Below are 16,212 nucleotides of genomic sequence, written 5' to 3'. Positions count from 1 at the left end.
TGCTGTCGGTTTGGGGAGCTTGGGCTCCAGTCAGTCAGGATTGTTTGTCTTTTGTTGTGTGGCACTAGGGCCACACCTGACAGTCTGGGTTCAAAGTCAGAAATCAGCCAATACCAGTCTATAGTCCAATAGGCTTAGTTGTAATCACAAGCTTTCAGAGAATTGTCCCCTCATCAGGTGAAGTGAGAGAGAAGCGCACAAGCACAGAATTTGTAGACCGAGAGATCAATGGACAGAGAGATCAAAAAACCATACAAATGGTGTCTATGGAGTGTCGACAAGTTGAATAAAAGGTCTCTGCAGGTGATTCAAGTTTCAGTGTCTTCAAAACTCTATTGCATATTATATTCATAACATTCTGAGAGATACCAGGTTCTAAACTCATTGTTAACATTGTTAAGAGACTGCTCTGTGAACTGTAACAGTCTTCCATTTTGAATTATTTTCTTTCTATCTAATTCTGCTCACACTGAACATTTATGCCCTTGGATGAATTGCCCTGAAATCTCATTAGACCAGCGTCCTAAAACCCTTACACAACAAACCCCTGGGCTTTTTTCCTGTCATAAGCTTTGTTGAACATTTTTATACGTTCTCACATGAGTTACTTAGGTTGGTTCTCTTTATCATTTTTACAATACTTTTTTAAAAATGTATTTCACTCCTCCCCAAGTGTTTGACTTGATTCATATGGGTCAGTAGGTGGGTAGGAAAAACCTGGTATAGAAAAACCTGAGGTCATGTTAGTGAGCCATTGTTCTGCTGGCTTCTGTTAGATCAGAGATTTAATCAATCTGGCAGCCTGCCCATAGGCCCTGACTGGGTCATGCTTGCTCGATTTCAGCAAAAGAGGACAAAGGGATTTATTAAGAGGAGGATAATGAAGTCTGAAAGTAAGTTTGCTGGGAGCATTAAAACCAATTGTAAAAGCTTTTAAAGATATGTGAAGAGAAAAGGATTAGCGAAGACAAAACTTCATTTTAGTGAAGTCAGAAACAGGGAAGTTATAATAGGGAACAAAGAGATGGCAGACAAATTAAATATACATGTTGGTACTAATCTCACAAAAGCAAAAATAAATGACATCCCAAAAATGTTGTGGAATGCAATGCCTAGTGAGAGAGAGGAACTGAAGGAAATTAGTATTAGAAAAGCAATACTGATGGGGAAATTGATGGGATTGAAGGCAGATAAATCCACACCACCCACTAATCCATACCCCAGTTGTTATGGACCAGACAAGACCCCCTCAAAATATCTTAAGAAGATAGCCTATACCTTAACTTTTACTTATTTTGAAGGGAGATGTGAATTGCATGTTCCAGATGTGATGCAACAGAACAAATTACTCAATGTTAAGCAAAACACAATTTATTTAAACACTATAGTTAAAATACCAATAAAAGAAAGAGGAATTTAGAATAACTTAACTATTGGAAAACTTAACAGAATAATAGGCACAGTACCTATTACCCATTAACTGTTCCATTATATTAACATCCCATAAACATACCTCTCAGCAACAAAGCAAGTTCAGACACAAATTCTTACATGAAGTTCTTCAATCGAAGAGAAATTCCGGAGAACGTAGCTGCTAGGAATCATTCCCTGAAGCTTTTGACTCTTCTGAGCCCCCAAAAAACCTCTGATGCTACAGCTGAAAGAAAACTAGAAAGCCTGTCTTTGAGAGCTGGCCACTCCCATTCAAAGATTTGTTCTAACTTTTAAAATAACCTAAAGGCCTCATATACAGTTTTCTTAACCCATCTTCAGTAGCTAGTTTGTCACCTTTGCTCTTATAACCTGTCTTCAAAAAATACCCAGGACAAAATAACCTTTCGAAGTGACAGCATCGCCACACAGAGTACTGAAGGAAGTGGTCCTAGAAATAAGGAAGTGGTCCAAGAGATAGTGGGTGTATTGGTGGCCATATTTTAAGATTTTATGGACTCTGGAACAATTCCTATGGATTCAAGGGTAGCTAATGTAACCCCAATAATTTAAAAAGTAGATAGACAGAAAACAAAGATTTCCAGAGCAGATCACCTGACATCAGCAATAGGGGAATACTAGACTCCTTATAAAAGATTAATAGCAGCAGAACACTTGGACTGCAGTGGCAGGATTGGACAGTCAGCATGGGTTTACAAAAGGGAAATCAAGCTTAACAAATCTCCTGTAATTTTTCAAAGATGTAACTGGTAAAGATGATCGGGGGAGCGAGTAGAAATAGTTTACTTGGATTTTCAGAAGGCTTTTGATAAGGTTCCACGTAAGATATTAGCATATAAAATTAAAGCACATGGGATTGAGTGTAATGTACCGATATGGATGGAGATCTGATTGGTAGTCCGGAAACAAAGACGAGGAGTAAATGCGTCTTTCTTCAAGTGGCAGACAATGACTGGTTGGGTACTGTAGGGATTAGTGCTTGGAGTGTTGCTGAACAAAGAGACCTTGGAGTGCAGGTTCATAGCTCCTTGAAAGTGGAGTCACACGTAGATAGGATAGTGAAGACGGCGTTTAGTATGCTTTCCTTTATTGGTCAGAGTATTGAGTACAGGAGTTGGGAGGTCATGTTGCGGCTGTACAAGACATTGGTTAGGCCACTGTTGGAATATTGCATGCAGTTCCGGCCTCCTTCCTATCGGAAAGATGTTGTGAAACTTGAAAGGGTTCAGAAAAGATTTACAAGTATGTTGCCAGGGTTGGAGGATCTGAGCTACAGGGAGAGGCTGAACAGGCTGGGGCTGATTTCCCTGGAGAGTCGGAGGCTGAAGGGTGACCTTATAGAGGTTTACAAAATTATGAGGGGCATGGATAGGATAAATAGGCAAAGTCTTTTCCCTGGGGTCAGGGAGTCCAGAACTAGAGAGCATAGGTTTAGGGTGAGAGGGGAAAGATATAAAAGAGACCTAAGGGGCAACTTTTTCATGCAGAGGGTGGTACATGTATGGAATGAGCTACCAGAGGATGTGGTGGAGGCTGGTACAATTGCAACATTTAAGAGGCATTTGGATGGGTATATGAATAGGAAGGGTTTGGAGGGATATGGGCCGGGTGCTGACAGGTGTGACTAGATTGGGTTGGGATGTTTGATCGGCATGGACGGGTTGGACCGAAGGTCTGTTTCCATGCTGTACATCTCTATGACTCTATGACTCTATTCACAATATATATTAATGTTTTAACTGAGGGACCTAAATGTGATATCTCCAAATTTGCAGACAGCACAAAGCTGGTTGCAAGGGGAATGCACACATGTTAGGTAACTATATGGCAGATGAAGTATACTGTGGATAAATGTGAGGTTGTCCACTTTGATAGAAAAATACAGTAAGGCAGGTTATTGCTTGAATGGTATTGGATTGAGAAAGGGGGAGGTACAGGGTATAGATTAGAGTGGTGCTGGAAAAGCACAGCAGTTCAGGCAGCGTCCGAGGAGCAGGAAAATCAATGTTTCGGGCAAAAGCCCTTCATCAGGAATACAGGCAGAGAGCCTGAAGGGTGGAGAGATAAGTGAGAAGAGGGTGAGGGTGGGGAGAAAGTAGCATGGTACAATGAGACCTGGGTGTCCTTGTACAGTATCACTGAAAGTAAGAAGGTAGGTGCAGCAAGTGATGAAGAAGCCAAAAGTATGTTGGTCTTCATAGTGAGAGGATTTGAGTACATGACCAGGGATACCTTGCTGTAGTTTTGCAGGGCTTCAGTGGGACCACACCTGGAATATTGTGTACAGTTTTGGTTTCCTTATCTGAGGAAGCTATGGAGTGTGTGCAACAAAGATTCACTAGACTGATGTATGAAGAAAGTTTGAAAGGCATCCTGATGAAGGGCTTTTGCCCGAAACGTCGATTTCAAAGCGACTTGGATGCTGCCTAAACTGCTGTGCTCTTCCAGCACCACTAATCCAGAATTAGGATTGTCTTTGTTGAAGAGAAATCAGATTTAACGTTTCAGGTCGTGACCCCTTCCTCAGAACCAGTTCTGCCAGACCTGTGGAGCTTTTCCCACAATTCCTGTTTTTGGTTATGAAGAGAAAATCACAGTTAATGTTTAGAGTCAAAAGTAATTCTTCTATGGAACTATTCTGAAAGGAGTAATGTGCAACTCGAAATGTTAAACTGCTTCACTCTCTAGAAATGCTGCTACACAGTAGATGTTGGGTTTCTCTAGCACTTTCTGCTTTAATTTCAGTTTTCCAGTATTCTCAAACATTTCACATTTATTCTAGGAATGTGAAGAATAACTTTATTAAACATTCAAACCATAAAAAGTACTAATGAATGACTTTTTTTCTGAGCAGGTTTTTGACTGCCATTTCCTCCCTCATGAAGTGAAATATACCCATAATGGCTGCCCTCTGTTAAAGGAAGATAACGTGATGCTAAGGATCTATGGGTAATGTATAGATTATCCAAATAATAATCATGTGTTATTTACAGCATGAACTGTTAACCTAATCAATTAATTTTACAACAAACACAGGTTTTAATTGTCATGCCATATTATGTGGAGAATAGAGTCATTCCTGGATGGATGAGGAAAGGGTGTATTATCCATATTGTGTATATGTAAAGTATAATTTCAAACTAACTTTATCTCTTTCTCTGTACATGGCTTTATTTTGAGATCAGCTGAATAAGGAATGTTCATGTGCGATGTGACCTCACTGGCAAGACCAACATTAATTGCCTTCCCAGAGTCTGTAGAAGGTGACGTTGAGTTACCTTCTTTAATTATTGCATTTAATCTTGTATAGAGGCACACATAGTTCTTTTCAGAAGGTTGTTCTAGAATTTTGACCTATGAACAATGATATATTTCCAAGTCAGTATGTTGCGTGTTTTGGGAGAGAACTTGCAGACGGTAATGTTCCCATGTATCTGCTGCTGTTGTTTTTCTGGTGATAGCGTTGAAAGGTTTGGAAGGTGCTGTTAAAGGAAACTTGGCAACATGTTGCAGTGCATTTTGTAGGTTAGTGCACACAGTTGCATTGTCCACTGAATGTAAAGGAAGTGAATGTTGAAGGTAATAGTTGGGATGTCTTTCAAGACAGCTGCTATGGTTTGAATGGTGTCATGCTTCCTGGATATGGTTGGAGCTGCACTCAGGTGGTGGAAGGTGGGAGTATTCCATCATATTGCTGAGTAACATCTTGCAGATTGGACAGACATTGGGAATTCAAAAGGTGAATTATTCGCTGCAGAATCTCTAACTTTGACCTGTTCTTGTAGCCACAATGCTTGTTCAGTTAAATTTCTGATCAATGGTAATTGATGGTTGTTGATGATTAGGCATTCAGCACTGGTAATGCCATTGAATGTCAAGGGGAGCGTTTGTTTTATTAATTCTTGTGATGTAGGCATTACTCACTGGGCCAACATTTATTTTCCTGGATCTGAGTGACTTGTTCAGAGGCATTGAAATGTGGAACACTTTGATGTGGATCTCGAATGATAGGTAGACAAGACCAGGTTAGGAAAGCAGATTCTCTTCTCGAGTGAACCAGATGGATTGTTACAATCGGCCATGGTTATGCAGTTGCCATTAGACCAGCTTTGAATTTACTACTGAATTAAAATTTCATCCTTTGCTATGATGGGATTCAAATCCGTGTTCCTAGACCATTTTCTTGTGGCTCTGGATACTCGACCAGTGACATTACTGCTACATCATCACTTCCCCTATGGTTCCCTCTTGTTGGAGATAATCATTAACGGAGCTTGTTTGGCATGAATATTTTGTGCCTCTTGTTGGCCCAGTAAATATCATACTGGTTGAATGCGGGCAAATGCTGCTTCAGTCTCTATGAAGTCATGAATGGTTTTAAATCATCACCAAACCTCACCATCTATGACTTTATGCTGGAGGGAAAGTTATTAATGAAGCAGCTGAAAATGATGGCAGCTAGGGTACTATCCTGAGGAACAAGGGTGCTTGTGGTATGGTGGTAGTGTTCTGACATCTGAGCCAGGAGGCCCAGGATCAAGTTCCACTTGCACAAGAGGCATGTAATAACATTCCCAAACAAGTTGATTAGAAAATAGCTACCCTGAGGGATTTCTGCAGTGACATCCTGGGAGCTGAGATGACTGACCTCCAACAAACACAACCATCTTTTTTTTCTGCCACGTATGACATCAGCTATATGCCTCAAAGAACTATTTGATGCAATACATAGTCAAATATTGCCTTCATATCAAGGACAATGATTCTTCCTTCACCTCTCATGTTCCACTGTGTTTATAAGGGTTTTAATGAGGTCTGAGATGAACTGTCCAGGTGGAACCGAAGCTAAACAATGGTGAACAAGTTACTGCTGTGTAAGTGCTGCTTAAGAACACTGCATTCCATCACTTTGCTGATGATCAAGAGCAGATTGATGGGACAATAATTGGCTGGATTGGATTTCTCCTGCTTACTTCTGTCAGGAGATGCTTGGACAATTTTCATCTTCTCAAGCTGGTATAGGTTGTCAGTGCACTGGAACAACTTAGTTAGAAGCAGAGCTATTTCTGGAACACGTGTCTTTAGTATTACTTCTCCAACAATGTATTTCAGCTTCAACCTTATTTCAGCTGTTTACAGTAACATTTGTCTATTCCTCCCAGCAGTGTCTTTGAATGGGATGTTCAAATAAATCTAAAATTAAGAACATTTTTTGTTGGTGACAAATGTGCATTAGGGACTTGATTGGACTGTTTAACCTCATCTCATATAGGACCTTTAAAGCCAGAACATTGTAGAAGCTCTCTTAACATAGCATGATGTTCCCAAACATTCCAGTCTACTATATTTTAACAATTCAGTCTCTTATACCTTACCCTGGAGTTTCCCAACATTTGTTGCATTTTGTTGTATCTGTGGCAATGTAGATGCAATTTGAGATGTAGTGAAGACATAGTTGAGGGGAGACAGTGCAGTAGTGGTAATGACATTGGACCAGTAATGCAGAGCCCAAGCGAATGGACTGGAGGCATGAGTTGAGTCCCAACACAGCAAATAGTGAAATTTGAATGCATTAAATATAGAATTAAAAGCTCGTTGAATGGTGACATTGTAACCACTGTCAATTGTCTTTAAAAACTTGTTCACTAATATCCTTTACAGAACAATATCTGCCATCTTTACCTGGTGTGGCTTACATGTGACTCCAGACCCATAACACTATAGTTCACTCTTTACTGTCTTCTGATTTAGCCTAGCAAACCTCTCAGTTGTATCAAACTGCTATGAAACCTGAACAAATGAATGCAAATAGAGATGACAATGGTGAACACAGACCTCTCGATTCTGCAAAACATTGTCTGGGGACAGTACCAAAATTGGAAGAGCTGTCTCACAGATTAGTTAATCTACAACCTGATGTAGTCATACTCACAGAGTCATAAAAATAATGACCTGTCATAAACATCATCATCTTGATATGTCTAGCCTTACTAGCAGAATGGATCCACCAGAGGTGTCAGCACATTGATATTCAATGGGGGTTTCCCTAGAAGACCTCAATATCCACTCCAAACTCCATGAAATCTCATGGCATCAAGTCAAACATATGCAAGGAAACCATATTCTGACACAATGCCCTGCTGATGGGTCAGTGCTTCCTTCATGTTGTACAGCAGTTGAAGGAAACCATTGGAGTGGCATGGTGTCAGAATGTACTCTGGACTGGTACTTCAATATCGGCCATCAATAGTGGCTCAGTAGCACCATTAACAACTGACCTGAGCGAGTCCTAAATGTCATGATCTAGATTGGGTCTGAAGCAGCTCCTGAGGGAAGCAACCTGTGAAATAAATTCTATCTGACCTCATTGTCAATGATCTATGTGACCTCATTGTCAGCAGTGTATCTGTTCATATCCATAGCAGTTTTGGTAAAAATGACCACTGCAATGTCCTTATAAAGTCATATAGTCATATAGCACAGAAACATACCCTTTGGTCCAACTCATCTGAGTTGACCAGACATCTCAATTTAACCTTGTCACATTTACCAGCATTTGGCCCATATCCCTCTAAACCCTCCCTATTCATGTTCCCATCCAGATGCCTTTTAAATGTAGTAATTGTAACCACCTCTACCACCTCTTCTGGTAGATCGTTCCATAGACATACCACCCTCTGCGTGAAAAAATTGCCCCTCAACTCCTTTTTAATGTTTTACCCTCTCACCTTAAATCTGTGTCCTCTAGTTTTGGACTATCCCCCCCTAGGAAAAAGACTTTGGTAAATTCACCCTATCCATGTCCCTCATGATGGCCAGATTAAAGAAAAAAACCTTCCTTTTCGAATGATCCCCTAATTTTCTTTGATGGCATGTGTGAACTCAGCTGCCTTTAATAATGCAGAAAGTCCCAATAAAATGAGTTTCCTTCCAATAAAATATTTAATAAGTAGGACAATAGAATTTTGTTTTCAATGGCATTCACTAGCAGACATCAGAATTTACCTTTTTCCTTCCAAATTTTTCCCTTCTCTCCTTCAAAAAGTTGGCTTATTGTGTGTTCCAATTTTTTATAATAGCCTTCCTCTCCAATTACTATTCTTTATCAGTTACCCTGAAGATCACATGTGGTAAAGCTATAGAACATTGGAAATTATTGCTGATAATTCCTACTTTGTCAAAAGCTGATGTGTATCCTTTAATAGACAGGTTAACGAATATGATTGGAAATCTTAGTCTTGGAATACTGTGTCCAGATTTGGTGACTATATGACTGATCGAACTGTCCTCACTTAACAGATACCAGCCAACAAAGCCAAGTCCACACTCCTCTGCTTGAGTCAATACCACACCAGTCACAACATTTATTCATGGCATATTTGTAGTGCCTTGAGGTTAATCAACAACATATGTTAAGCAATAATTCAGAACTTTTAAAATAGTATCAGTAAAAAAATCTAAAACATAAGCAAAAAAAAATCTAAAACATAAGCAAATGAAAGGACATGATTTTAATGCCACATTTAACAAAACATACTGTTGTTGGAAACTAGGTTCAGACTCATGACACTTCCTTTGGCATATTCCTATGGCATAACAATATACCTTCAATACAGTTATTGTTCAAGACTTTGTTTGAATATTAAAGAACTAAAATTTATTGCTGCTAGCTAATTACAACATGCATGGGTCTCTGCTAAACAACACTTAAAAAACTGGCTGAAAATGTGCAGGAATGCAGAATGTGTCATTTTTCTCTTTTCTTTCCAGATTCACAGAAACTCAGACGTTTATGGAAACATTTCTATTGAACATACAAATTACAGAACCAAAATCCAGTATAATCAAGTTTGGATTGGTTGGCCTTCAGGTTCAAGAGTTTTACGGGATATCAAATCCTATTGACAAAAATGTTGTGTCTTTTAAATACGACTCAAACATAACTTGTACGGTAAAAATGTTATCAACAGAGGCCTTTGTTCCAGCCCATGGTCAGCTTATTGTTGATGATCCAAAGTATCATCACCAAGGACAGGTACGAGATGATGCGCTGAAGCAGAACGTTAGAAAAGGTAATTTCTCACTTTGTTTTATTTTAAATCGAAGAACATTACACAGTGTAAAAGATTTACTTGTTCTGATTTAATAACTTAGAGATGGTAATTAAATAAAGAAGATAAAGAGGAAACATCTAACAAAAATGATACGTGAATTTAAGTAATAATATATTGAAGTGGTTACTTCTAGCCACATCAATAAATGCAACAATTCAGTAATGAAAAAACGTGTATGTACACAAAGTGTTTTCACAATTTCAATTCTTCAGTAAGACAGGCTAAAATTACATGTCCCAACAACAAGGCTTGCCTAACTGGTGTTAAGGAAGTGCGATTCTTAAAGGCTAATTGTGAAGAGTTCCTAGCAATGGAACTGAAATATCAACACCTCAGTCCACCCTCTCCTGATACTGACTATATTCCAATTAGAGTCGAAGTCAGAGATAAAAGGACCAGATACCTCCTTCAGGTAACCATCTTATCAAAACATTTTAAATCGATTGAATAAATGTTTAAATGTTAATGAACACTTTATGAGGTGGCTTTATATAACGAAGCTGTTATATTTAGGAGGACAAGAATACATACAGTGATGAAACGTAAGATCTAAGTTGTTTGTTCTACAAAATACAATCTACAATGTCATTGTAAATTTAAATGTAATCTTCTGTGGTAACATTTTAGATGAATATATTTCTTGATTCATAAAGGCAATCAGAGAAAACTATATCCTTGCTTTAAACTTTTTTATTATTCATTTTGGGAACGTGGGCTTCAGTGGGCTTCCTGAAGCTCATGCCCAAAACGTCGATTCTCCTGCTCCTTGGATGCTGCCTGACCTGCTGCACTTTTCCAGCAACGCATTTTCAGCTCTGATCTCCAGCATCTGCAGTCCTCACTTTCTCCTCCTTCAATGGTTATGCCAGTATTTCTTGTCCATCTTTAATTGCCCTTGAGAATGTGGTAGTAGTGAGCTGCCCTCCTTAACTGCTACACTCCATTTGATGTAGATACATCCACAATGTTGTTATGAGGGAGTTCTAATTTTTGACCCAGTGACAGTGAAGCAATTGTAATTTATTTCCAAATCACCGTGTTGAACAGTTTGGAGATAAACTTGCAAGTGGTGATGTTTCCATTTTTGCAACCCTATGCCTTCTGTATGGTAGTTGTTGTGGGTTTGATAGGTGCTCTCTGAGGAGCCTTGGTAAATGTTTGTAATATTTAGATGGTACATGTCATTGCTACTGAGCATCAGAGATGGAGGGAGTGAATTTCAGTGGAAATGATGCCATCAAGCACTGCTTTGCCCTACATGTTGTCAAGACTCCTGACTGTTGATAGAGCTGCACTCATTCAGATAAGTAGGCAGTATTCCATCACATTCCAGACTTGTGCTGTGTACATGGTGGACAGACTTTGAGGATTCAGGAGGAGAGTTACTAACTTGAAGATTCCTAGCATCTGACCTGTTCTTGAATCCAGAATATTTATATGGAGAGTCCAGTTGAGTTTCTGTTCAATGGGAACTCCCAGGATGTTGGTTGTAGGGACTTCAGTCATGGTTCTGCCATTATTTGTCAAGGGGTAATTGTTAAATGCTCTCTTGCTGGAAATGACCATTGCCAGGCACTTGCATAGTACAAATGTTACTTGCCACTTCTCAGTTCTCAGCTCCATGTTTCATTGCATTTTGCCAAGGAATGCTTCAGAATCTAAGGAATTGTGAACGGTGTTGAACATTGTGCAATATTCAGCAAACTTCCCCATTTCTGACCATATAATGAGAAAAAGGTCAATGATGAAGCAGCTTATTGAGTTTTAAATCAAACATGACTGAGAATGAGTTTCTCCTGGTTACCCAATTTAGCTTCTTCTAAAATACAAAGTTATCAGAATAGTTTATACTTCTCAGCTTAATGTATCCCATCTCTATCCCCTCTACCCCCCAACCTTGGTCTTAGCCATGGTTCTGCTGGTTCCTATGGCAACTCAACCTTCAACTTTCTCTAATCCCCATGGTCTGTGTAGCTAAATTTCCACAAGAATGGAAACCTATTCCATTATTCTTTTGGCATTGGTTACATTTCCCATTGTGCTTCAAGAAACTCCCCACAGTTTAAGAATGTTTTATTCATTTACAGGATGAGGGCCTTGTTGGCTAGGCCAATATTAATGTCCAAAGGGCAGTTGAGAGTCAACTGCATTGCTATGGGTCTGGAGTCACATGTAGGCCAGACCATGTAAAGATGTCAGATTCCTTCCCTAAAGGATATTAGTGAACCAGATGGATTTTTTTCCACAATCAACAATGGATTTGTGGTCATTATTAGAGTTGTAATTCCAGACTTTTTTTTATCAAATTCAAATTCCACCATTTACCATGGCAGGATTTGAACCCAGGTTCTGGAATATTTTCTGGGTCTCTGGATTAACAGACTAATGATGATATCACAAAGCCATTGATTCCCCACAAATAAAGAGACCAGTGTGCATTTAAGTATCAATCTTCATGAACTGTTTCACTTCAAGATGAAGAAAGTTGAATGCAGGACATTACCCCAAGGAATACTTGTCTAATTTCTCTACTATTCAGCCCTCATTAGCTGTGCTCCAGAAAACATTAATTTTCTTACTTTGGCACCAGTAGTGGAAAATCTGGATGTGTACAGAAAATACCAAATGATGAAAGAAGAAAGTTGCATGCAATGAAATTTAAAGGAAAAGTGAAAAGTGTTGGAGACAAATATTAATAATACCTTTGGGGGGAAAAAGCATGCAAAGCATCTCAGTATATTCTTTGACATGACCGATGTCGAGAGGAAAATAATAGGTGACAGACATAATTGAAAACACCTCAGGAGACAAAAGGTCACAAAACAAATAGTGCTGGTTGAACAGAGGACTTTTTTTGTGATCTGACCGGATCAATAGTCTATGCAGGCGGTGAGTCAGATGTAAAACATGCCGTAGATGCTGTATATTCAACATGATTTCAAGTGCCAGCCTTGCCAAAAGAGGTAAAACATGCTTGAGCCATGTTTGCAGAAGAAAGAGAAGATCAGGAAAATGATCACCAAATTCCCTAGTTTGAATTGGAAAACTGCAGGTATCCTATTAGAATTAAGCTTTACAGACATAGATGGATCTATGTTTTGGATTTAACCATAGTAGAACCACATGAGGAAACTGAGAAAATAAATATTAGCATTGGAGTTGTTTTACGTGTAGCCTACAGAAAGTCTGCAGTAGTGAGTAGAGTGGGTTCTTTCTTGATTATATTTTGGAGATATGTCTTTTGATTAAACTTAAAATATAAGCCATGGCTATTAATTTTAACCTGGGGCAGTGTTTGTTATTTTCTGGGTCTGTAGATTGTGAAGGAGCAAAAATGGCCTTTTGTAGAGTGATATGTACTTCTTGTCAGATGTGGGAGTTTAAAGAGATCTTAAGGGTTACTGCAGATTATATCTGCCATAAATGCTGTCAGTTGCGAATCATATCAGATCAAATGGATCGGTTGGAGAGACAGTTAGAAGCAATAAGGAATTTGCAACAGCAACAGTATGTGACGGATGGCAGGTATAGGAAGGGGGAAAAGTCTCAGATACAGTCACATAGATGGGTTAACTCCAGGAAAGGTAAGAGAGGTGGGCAGCTAGTGCAGGAGTCTTTTATGGCTATACCCATTTCAAACAGGTATGCTGTTTTAGAAAATGTAGGGGGTGATGGATTCTCAGGGGAATGTAGCACAAACAGTCAAGTTTATGGTATTGAGACTGGCTCTAATGCAACGAGGGGTATGTTGGGTTCCAAGAGACCAATGTGTTCGGGGATTCTCTAGTCCGAGGTACAGACAGACGTTTGGAGTGCCACAAGGATCAGTACTGGGTCCTCTACTTTTTGTCATTTACATTTGGATGCAAGCATAAGAGGTACAGTTAGTAAGTTTGCAGATGACACCAAAATTAGAGATGTAGTGGACAGCGAAGAGGCTTACCTCAGATTACAACAGGATCTTGATCAGATGGGCCAATGGGCTGAGAAGTAGCAGATGGAGTTTAATTCAGATAAATGCGAGGTGCTGCATTTTGAGAAAGCAAATCTTAGCAGGACTTATACACTTAATGGTAAGGTCCTAGGGAGTGTTGCTGAACAAAGAGACCTTGGAGTGCAGGTTCATAGGTCCTTGAAAATGGAGTTGCAGGTAGATAGGATAGTGAAGAAGGCATTTGGTATGCTTTCTTTTATTGGTCAGAGTATTGTGTACAGGAATTGGGAGGTCATGTTGCGGCTGAACAGGACATTAGTTAGGCCACTGTTGGAATATTGCGTGAAATTCTGGTCTCCTTCCTATCGGAAAGATGTTGTGAAACTTGAAAGGGTTCAGAAAAGATTTACAAGGATGTTGCCAGGGTTGAGCTATAGGAGAGGCTAAACAGGCTGGGGCTGTTTTCCCTGGAGTGGTGTAGGCTGAGGGGTGACCTTATAGAGGTTTACAAAATTATGAGGGGCATGGATAGGATAAATAGGCAAAGTCTTTTCCCTGGGGTCGGGAAGTCCAGAACTCGAGGGCATAGGTTTAGGGTGAGAGGGGAAAGATATAAAAGAGATCTAAGGGGCAATGTTTTCACACAGAGGGTGGTATGGGTATGGAATGAGCTACCAGAGGAAGTGTTGGAGCCTGGTACAATTGCAACATTTAAAAGGAATTTGGATGGGTATATGAATAGGAAGGGTTTGGAGGGATATAGGCTGGGTGCTGGCAGGTGGGACTGGATTCAGTTGGGATATCTGGTCGGCATGGACAGGTTGGACTGAAGTGTCGGTTTCCATGCTGTACATCTCTTTGACTATATGACTCTATCGCTGCAATAGTCAAGTATTATCATGGACAAATGCACTCATGTCAGGTAGATTAGTGAGTTTGAGGGTAAGAAGATTTTCCCTCTTGCTTGTTCATTTACCATTTGGACACTATGTGTCTTTGGAGATATGAATGGTACTGGAAGTACTGAAGCACTTTGGGCATGGACATTAAAGTCTCCACCCAGTATATGTTCTGTGTCCACACTGTTCTTAGTGTTTCTTACAAGTGTTTGGTCCAGTGCAGTTCTGAAAGAGGCAATAAGTGGTAGCCAGTGAAAAGCTTTCATATCTCTGAGACTTCATAGGGTCGAGAGATAATGTTGAAGACTCTCAGAGCCAATTGATCTGAATTGGGCACCACTGACTTCTATGACCTACCTGAGGGGGAACAGACAGGAATCACAAGGCACCATTAATTGAATATGGCAAAGTCAGATTGTTGATTGATGCATCTATGGGGCTGATCTCCCAATTATTTACATAAGTTCCAGATGCTAAATGTGGAGGACTTTGTAGGTTTGACTGGGTTGAGTGTGCTTTTGTTGTATCCAATGTCAGGTGACCTTCCATTTTTCTTTGTAGAAATATTTTGACATGACCTGACTGGAAGTTAATAGTTGATCCCATTGCTATGGTTGCAGAGTCACATGCAAAGACAGCAGATTAAATGCCTTAAAGGGCAATAGTGGAATGAATTAGTTTTTGTACAGCATTGAAACTAACTAAAACTTGACTGAAACAAGCTTTAAAAAAAAATCTATTTTTCACGGTCAGATTTGAATTAATATCTTTGAAGCATTTTTCCCAGTAACTTTATTATTTTGATGTAATTTCTGTGAACTGATCCATTTTTTTCAGGAATTGGATGCAGTAATCATCTACCAAAGTGAAATGGTAATAAATCTATCTAATCTAATGTGGCCAGCAAGGTGAACACATAATATCCCTCCATGCCCTCCTCTTATAAACTCAGTAAGAAGGATTCCCTGAGAGAAAATTTTCAATGCCAATGATTTGTTGAAAGAAGAAAGCACCTAAAATAGCTGTCATGAGGCTTTGGAAAATTTAAGGAACAATGGAGCAAATAAAAGCATCACAACAATCAAAAATTAGTGAAGTTAACTTAGTGGAGCATTTCTTTATATCAGTCACTGCAACAGCTACCAGACTAGCAATGCTGGAGGCTTCTTGTTTCTTTGAGAGCAATGAGCTGCATGCCAATATTGTAAAAACATGCACAGGATATAACTTTCCCCGTTAAGGATGATGCCCTGCATTGCAAAGTATATAGCATTTTGACTGAGCAGCATTGCCATTCACTTTTCAATAAAAGTAAAGTACGGCAGATAGAGTCATAGAGATGTACAACATGGAAACAGACCCTTCGGTTCAACCCGTCCATGCCGACCAGATATCCCAACCCAATCTAGTCCCACCTGCCAGCACCTGGTTCATACCCCTCCAAGCCCTTCCTGTTGGAAATTGGAAATAAAATTGAAAATACATGAGAAACTCCTCACACTTGGTAGCATCTGGAGACAGAAACAGTTCACATTTCAAGTCCAATATGACTCATCTGTAGAACTGAATTCGAGTGGAAAATTATGGCGATTTTTGGGCTGTTGTCCAAGAAGGAGGAGTATTAAGTGAAACAGATAGTGTGGATTCTATAACATAAGGCAAAGGGAGTATTACTGGCAATAAAGGTGATAGAGAATAGGTGTTAATGATTAGTATTAATAGCAGAAAATATGTCAGCGCTACTGAGGAAACACATGAAAGCAAGATGTTGTTATGGGGGACGATGGTGGTGGATGTTATCATCAAGATGGAA

At 39.5% G+C, this 16,212-nt stretch overlaps 1 protein-coding gene across 4 annotated transcripts in view; it reads left to right on the top strand.

The window, feature by feature from the left end:
* The window catches only part of frem1b (Fras1 related extracellular matrix 1b), a 195,636-nt gene that overhangs the window by 34,400 nt on the left and 145,024 nt on the right, over positions 1–16,212 (top strand). For all 4 annotated transcript variants that reach the window (XM_072574234.1, XM_072574233.1, XM_072574232.1 and 1 more), the window contains 3 exons: positions 4,307–4,401; positions 9,223–9,524; positions 9,779–9,978. In XM_072574234.1, the coding sequence (XP_072430335.1) occupies positions 4,307–4,401; positions 9,223–9,524; positions 9,779–9,978 (597 nt within the window). The remainder of the gene's footprint in view (positions 1–4,306; positions 4,402–9,222; positions 9,525–9,778; positions 9,979–16,212) is intronic.

This window comes from Chiloscyllium punctatum, chromosome 7 (assembly GCF_047496795.1).
Source record: "Chiloscyllium punctatum isolate Juve2018m chromosome 7, sChiPun1.3, whole genome shotgun sequence".
NCBI lineage: Eukaryota > Metazoa > Chordata > Chondrichthyes > Orectolobiformes > Hemiscylliidae > Chiloscyllium > Chiloscyllium punctatum.
This window is presented reverse-complemented; position numbering and strand designations above follow the sequence as displayed.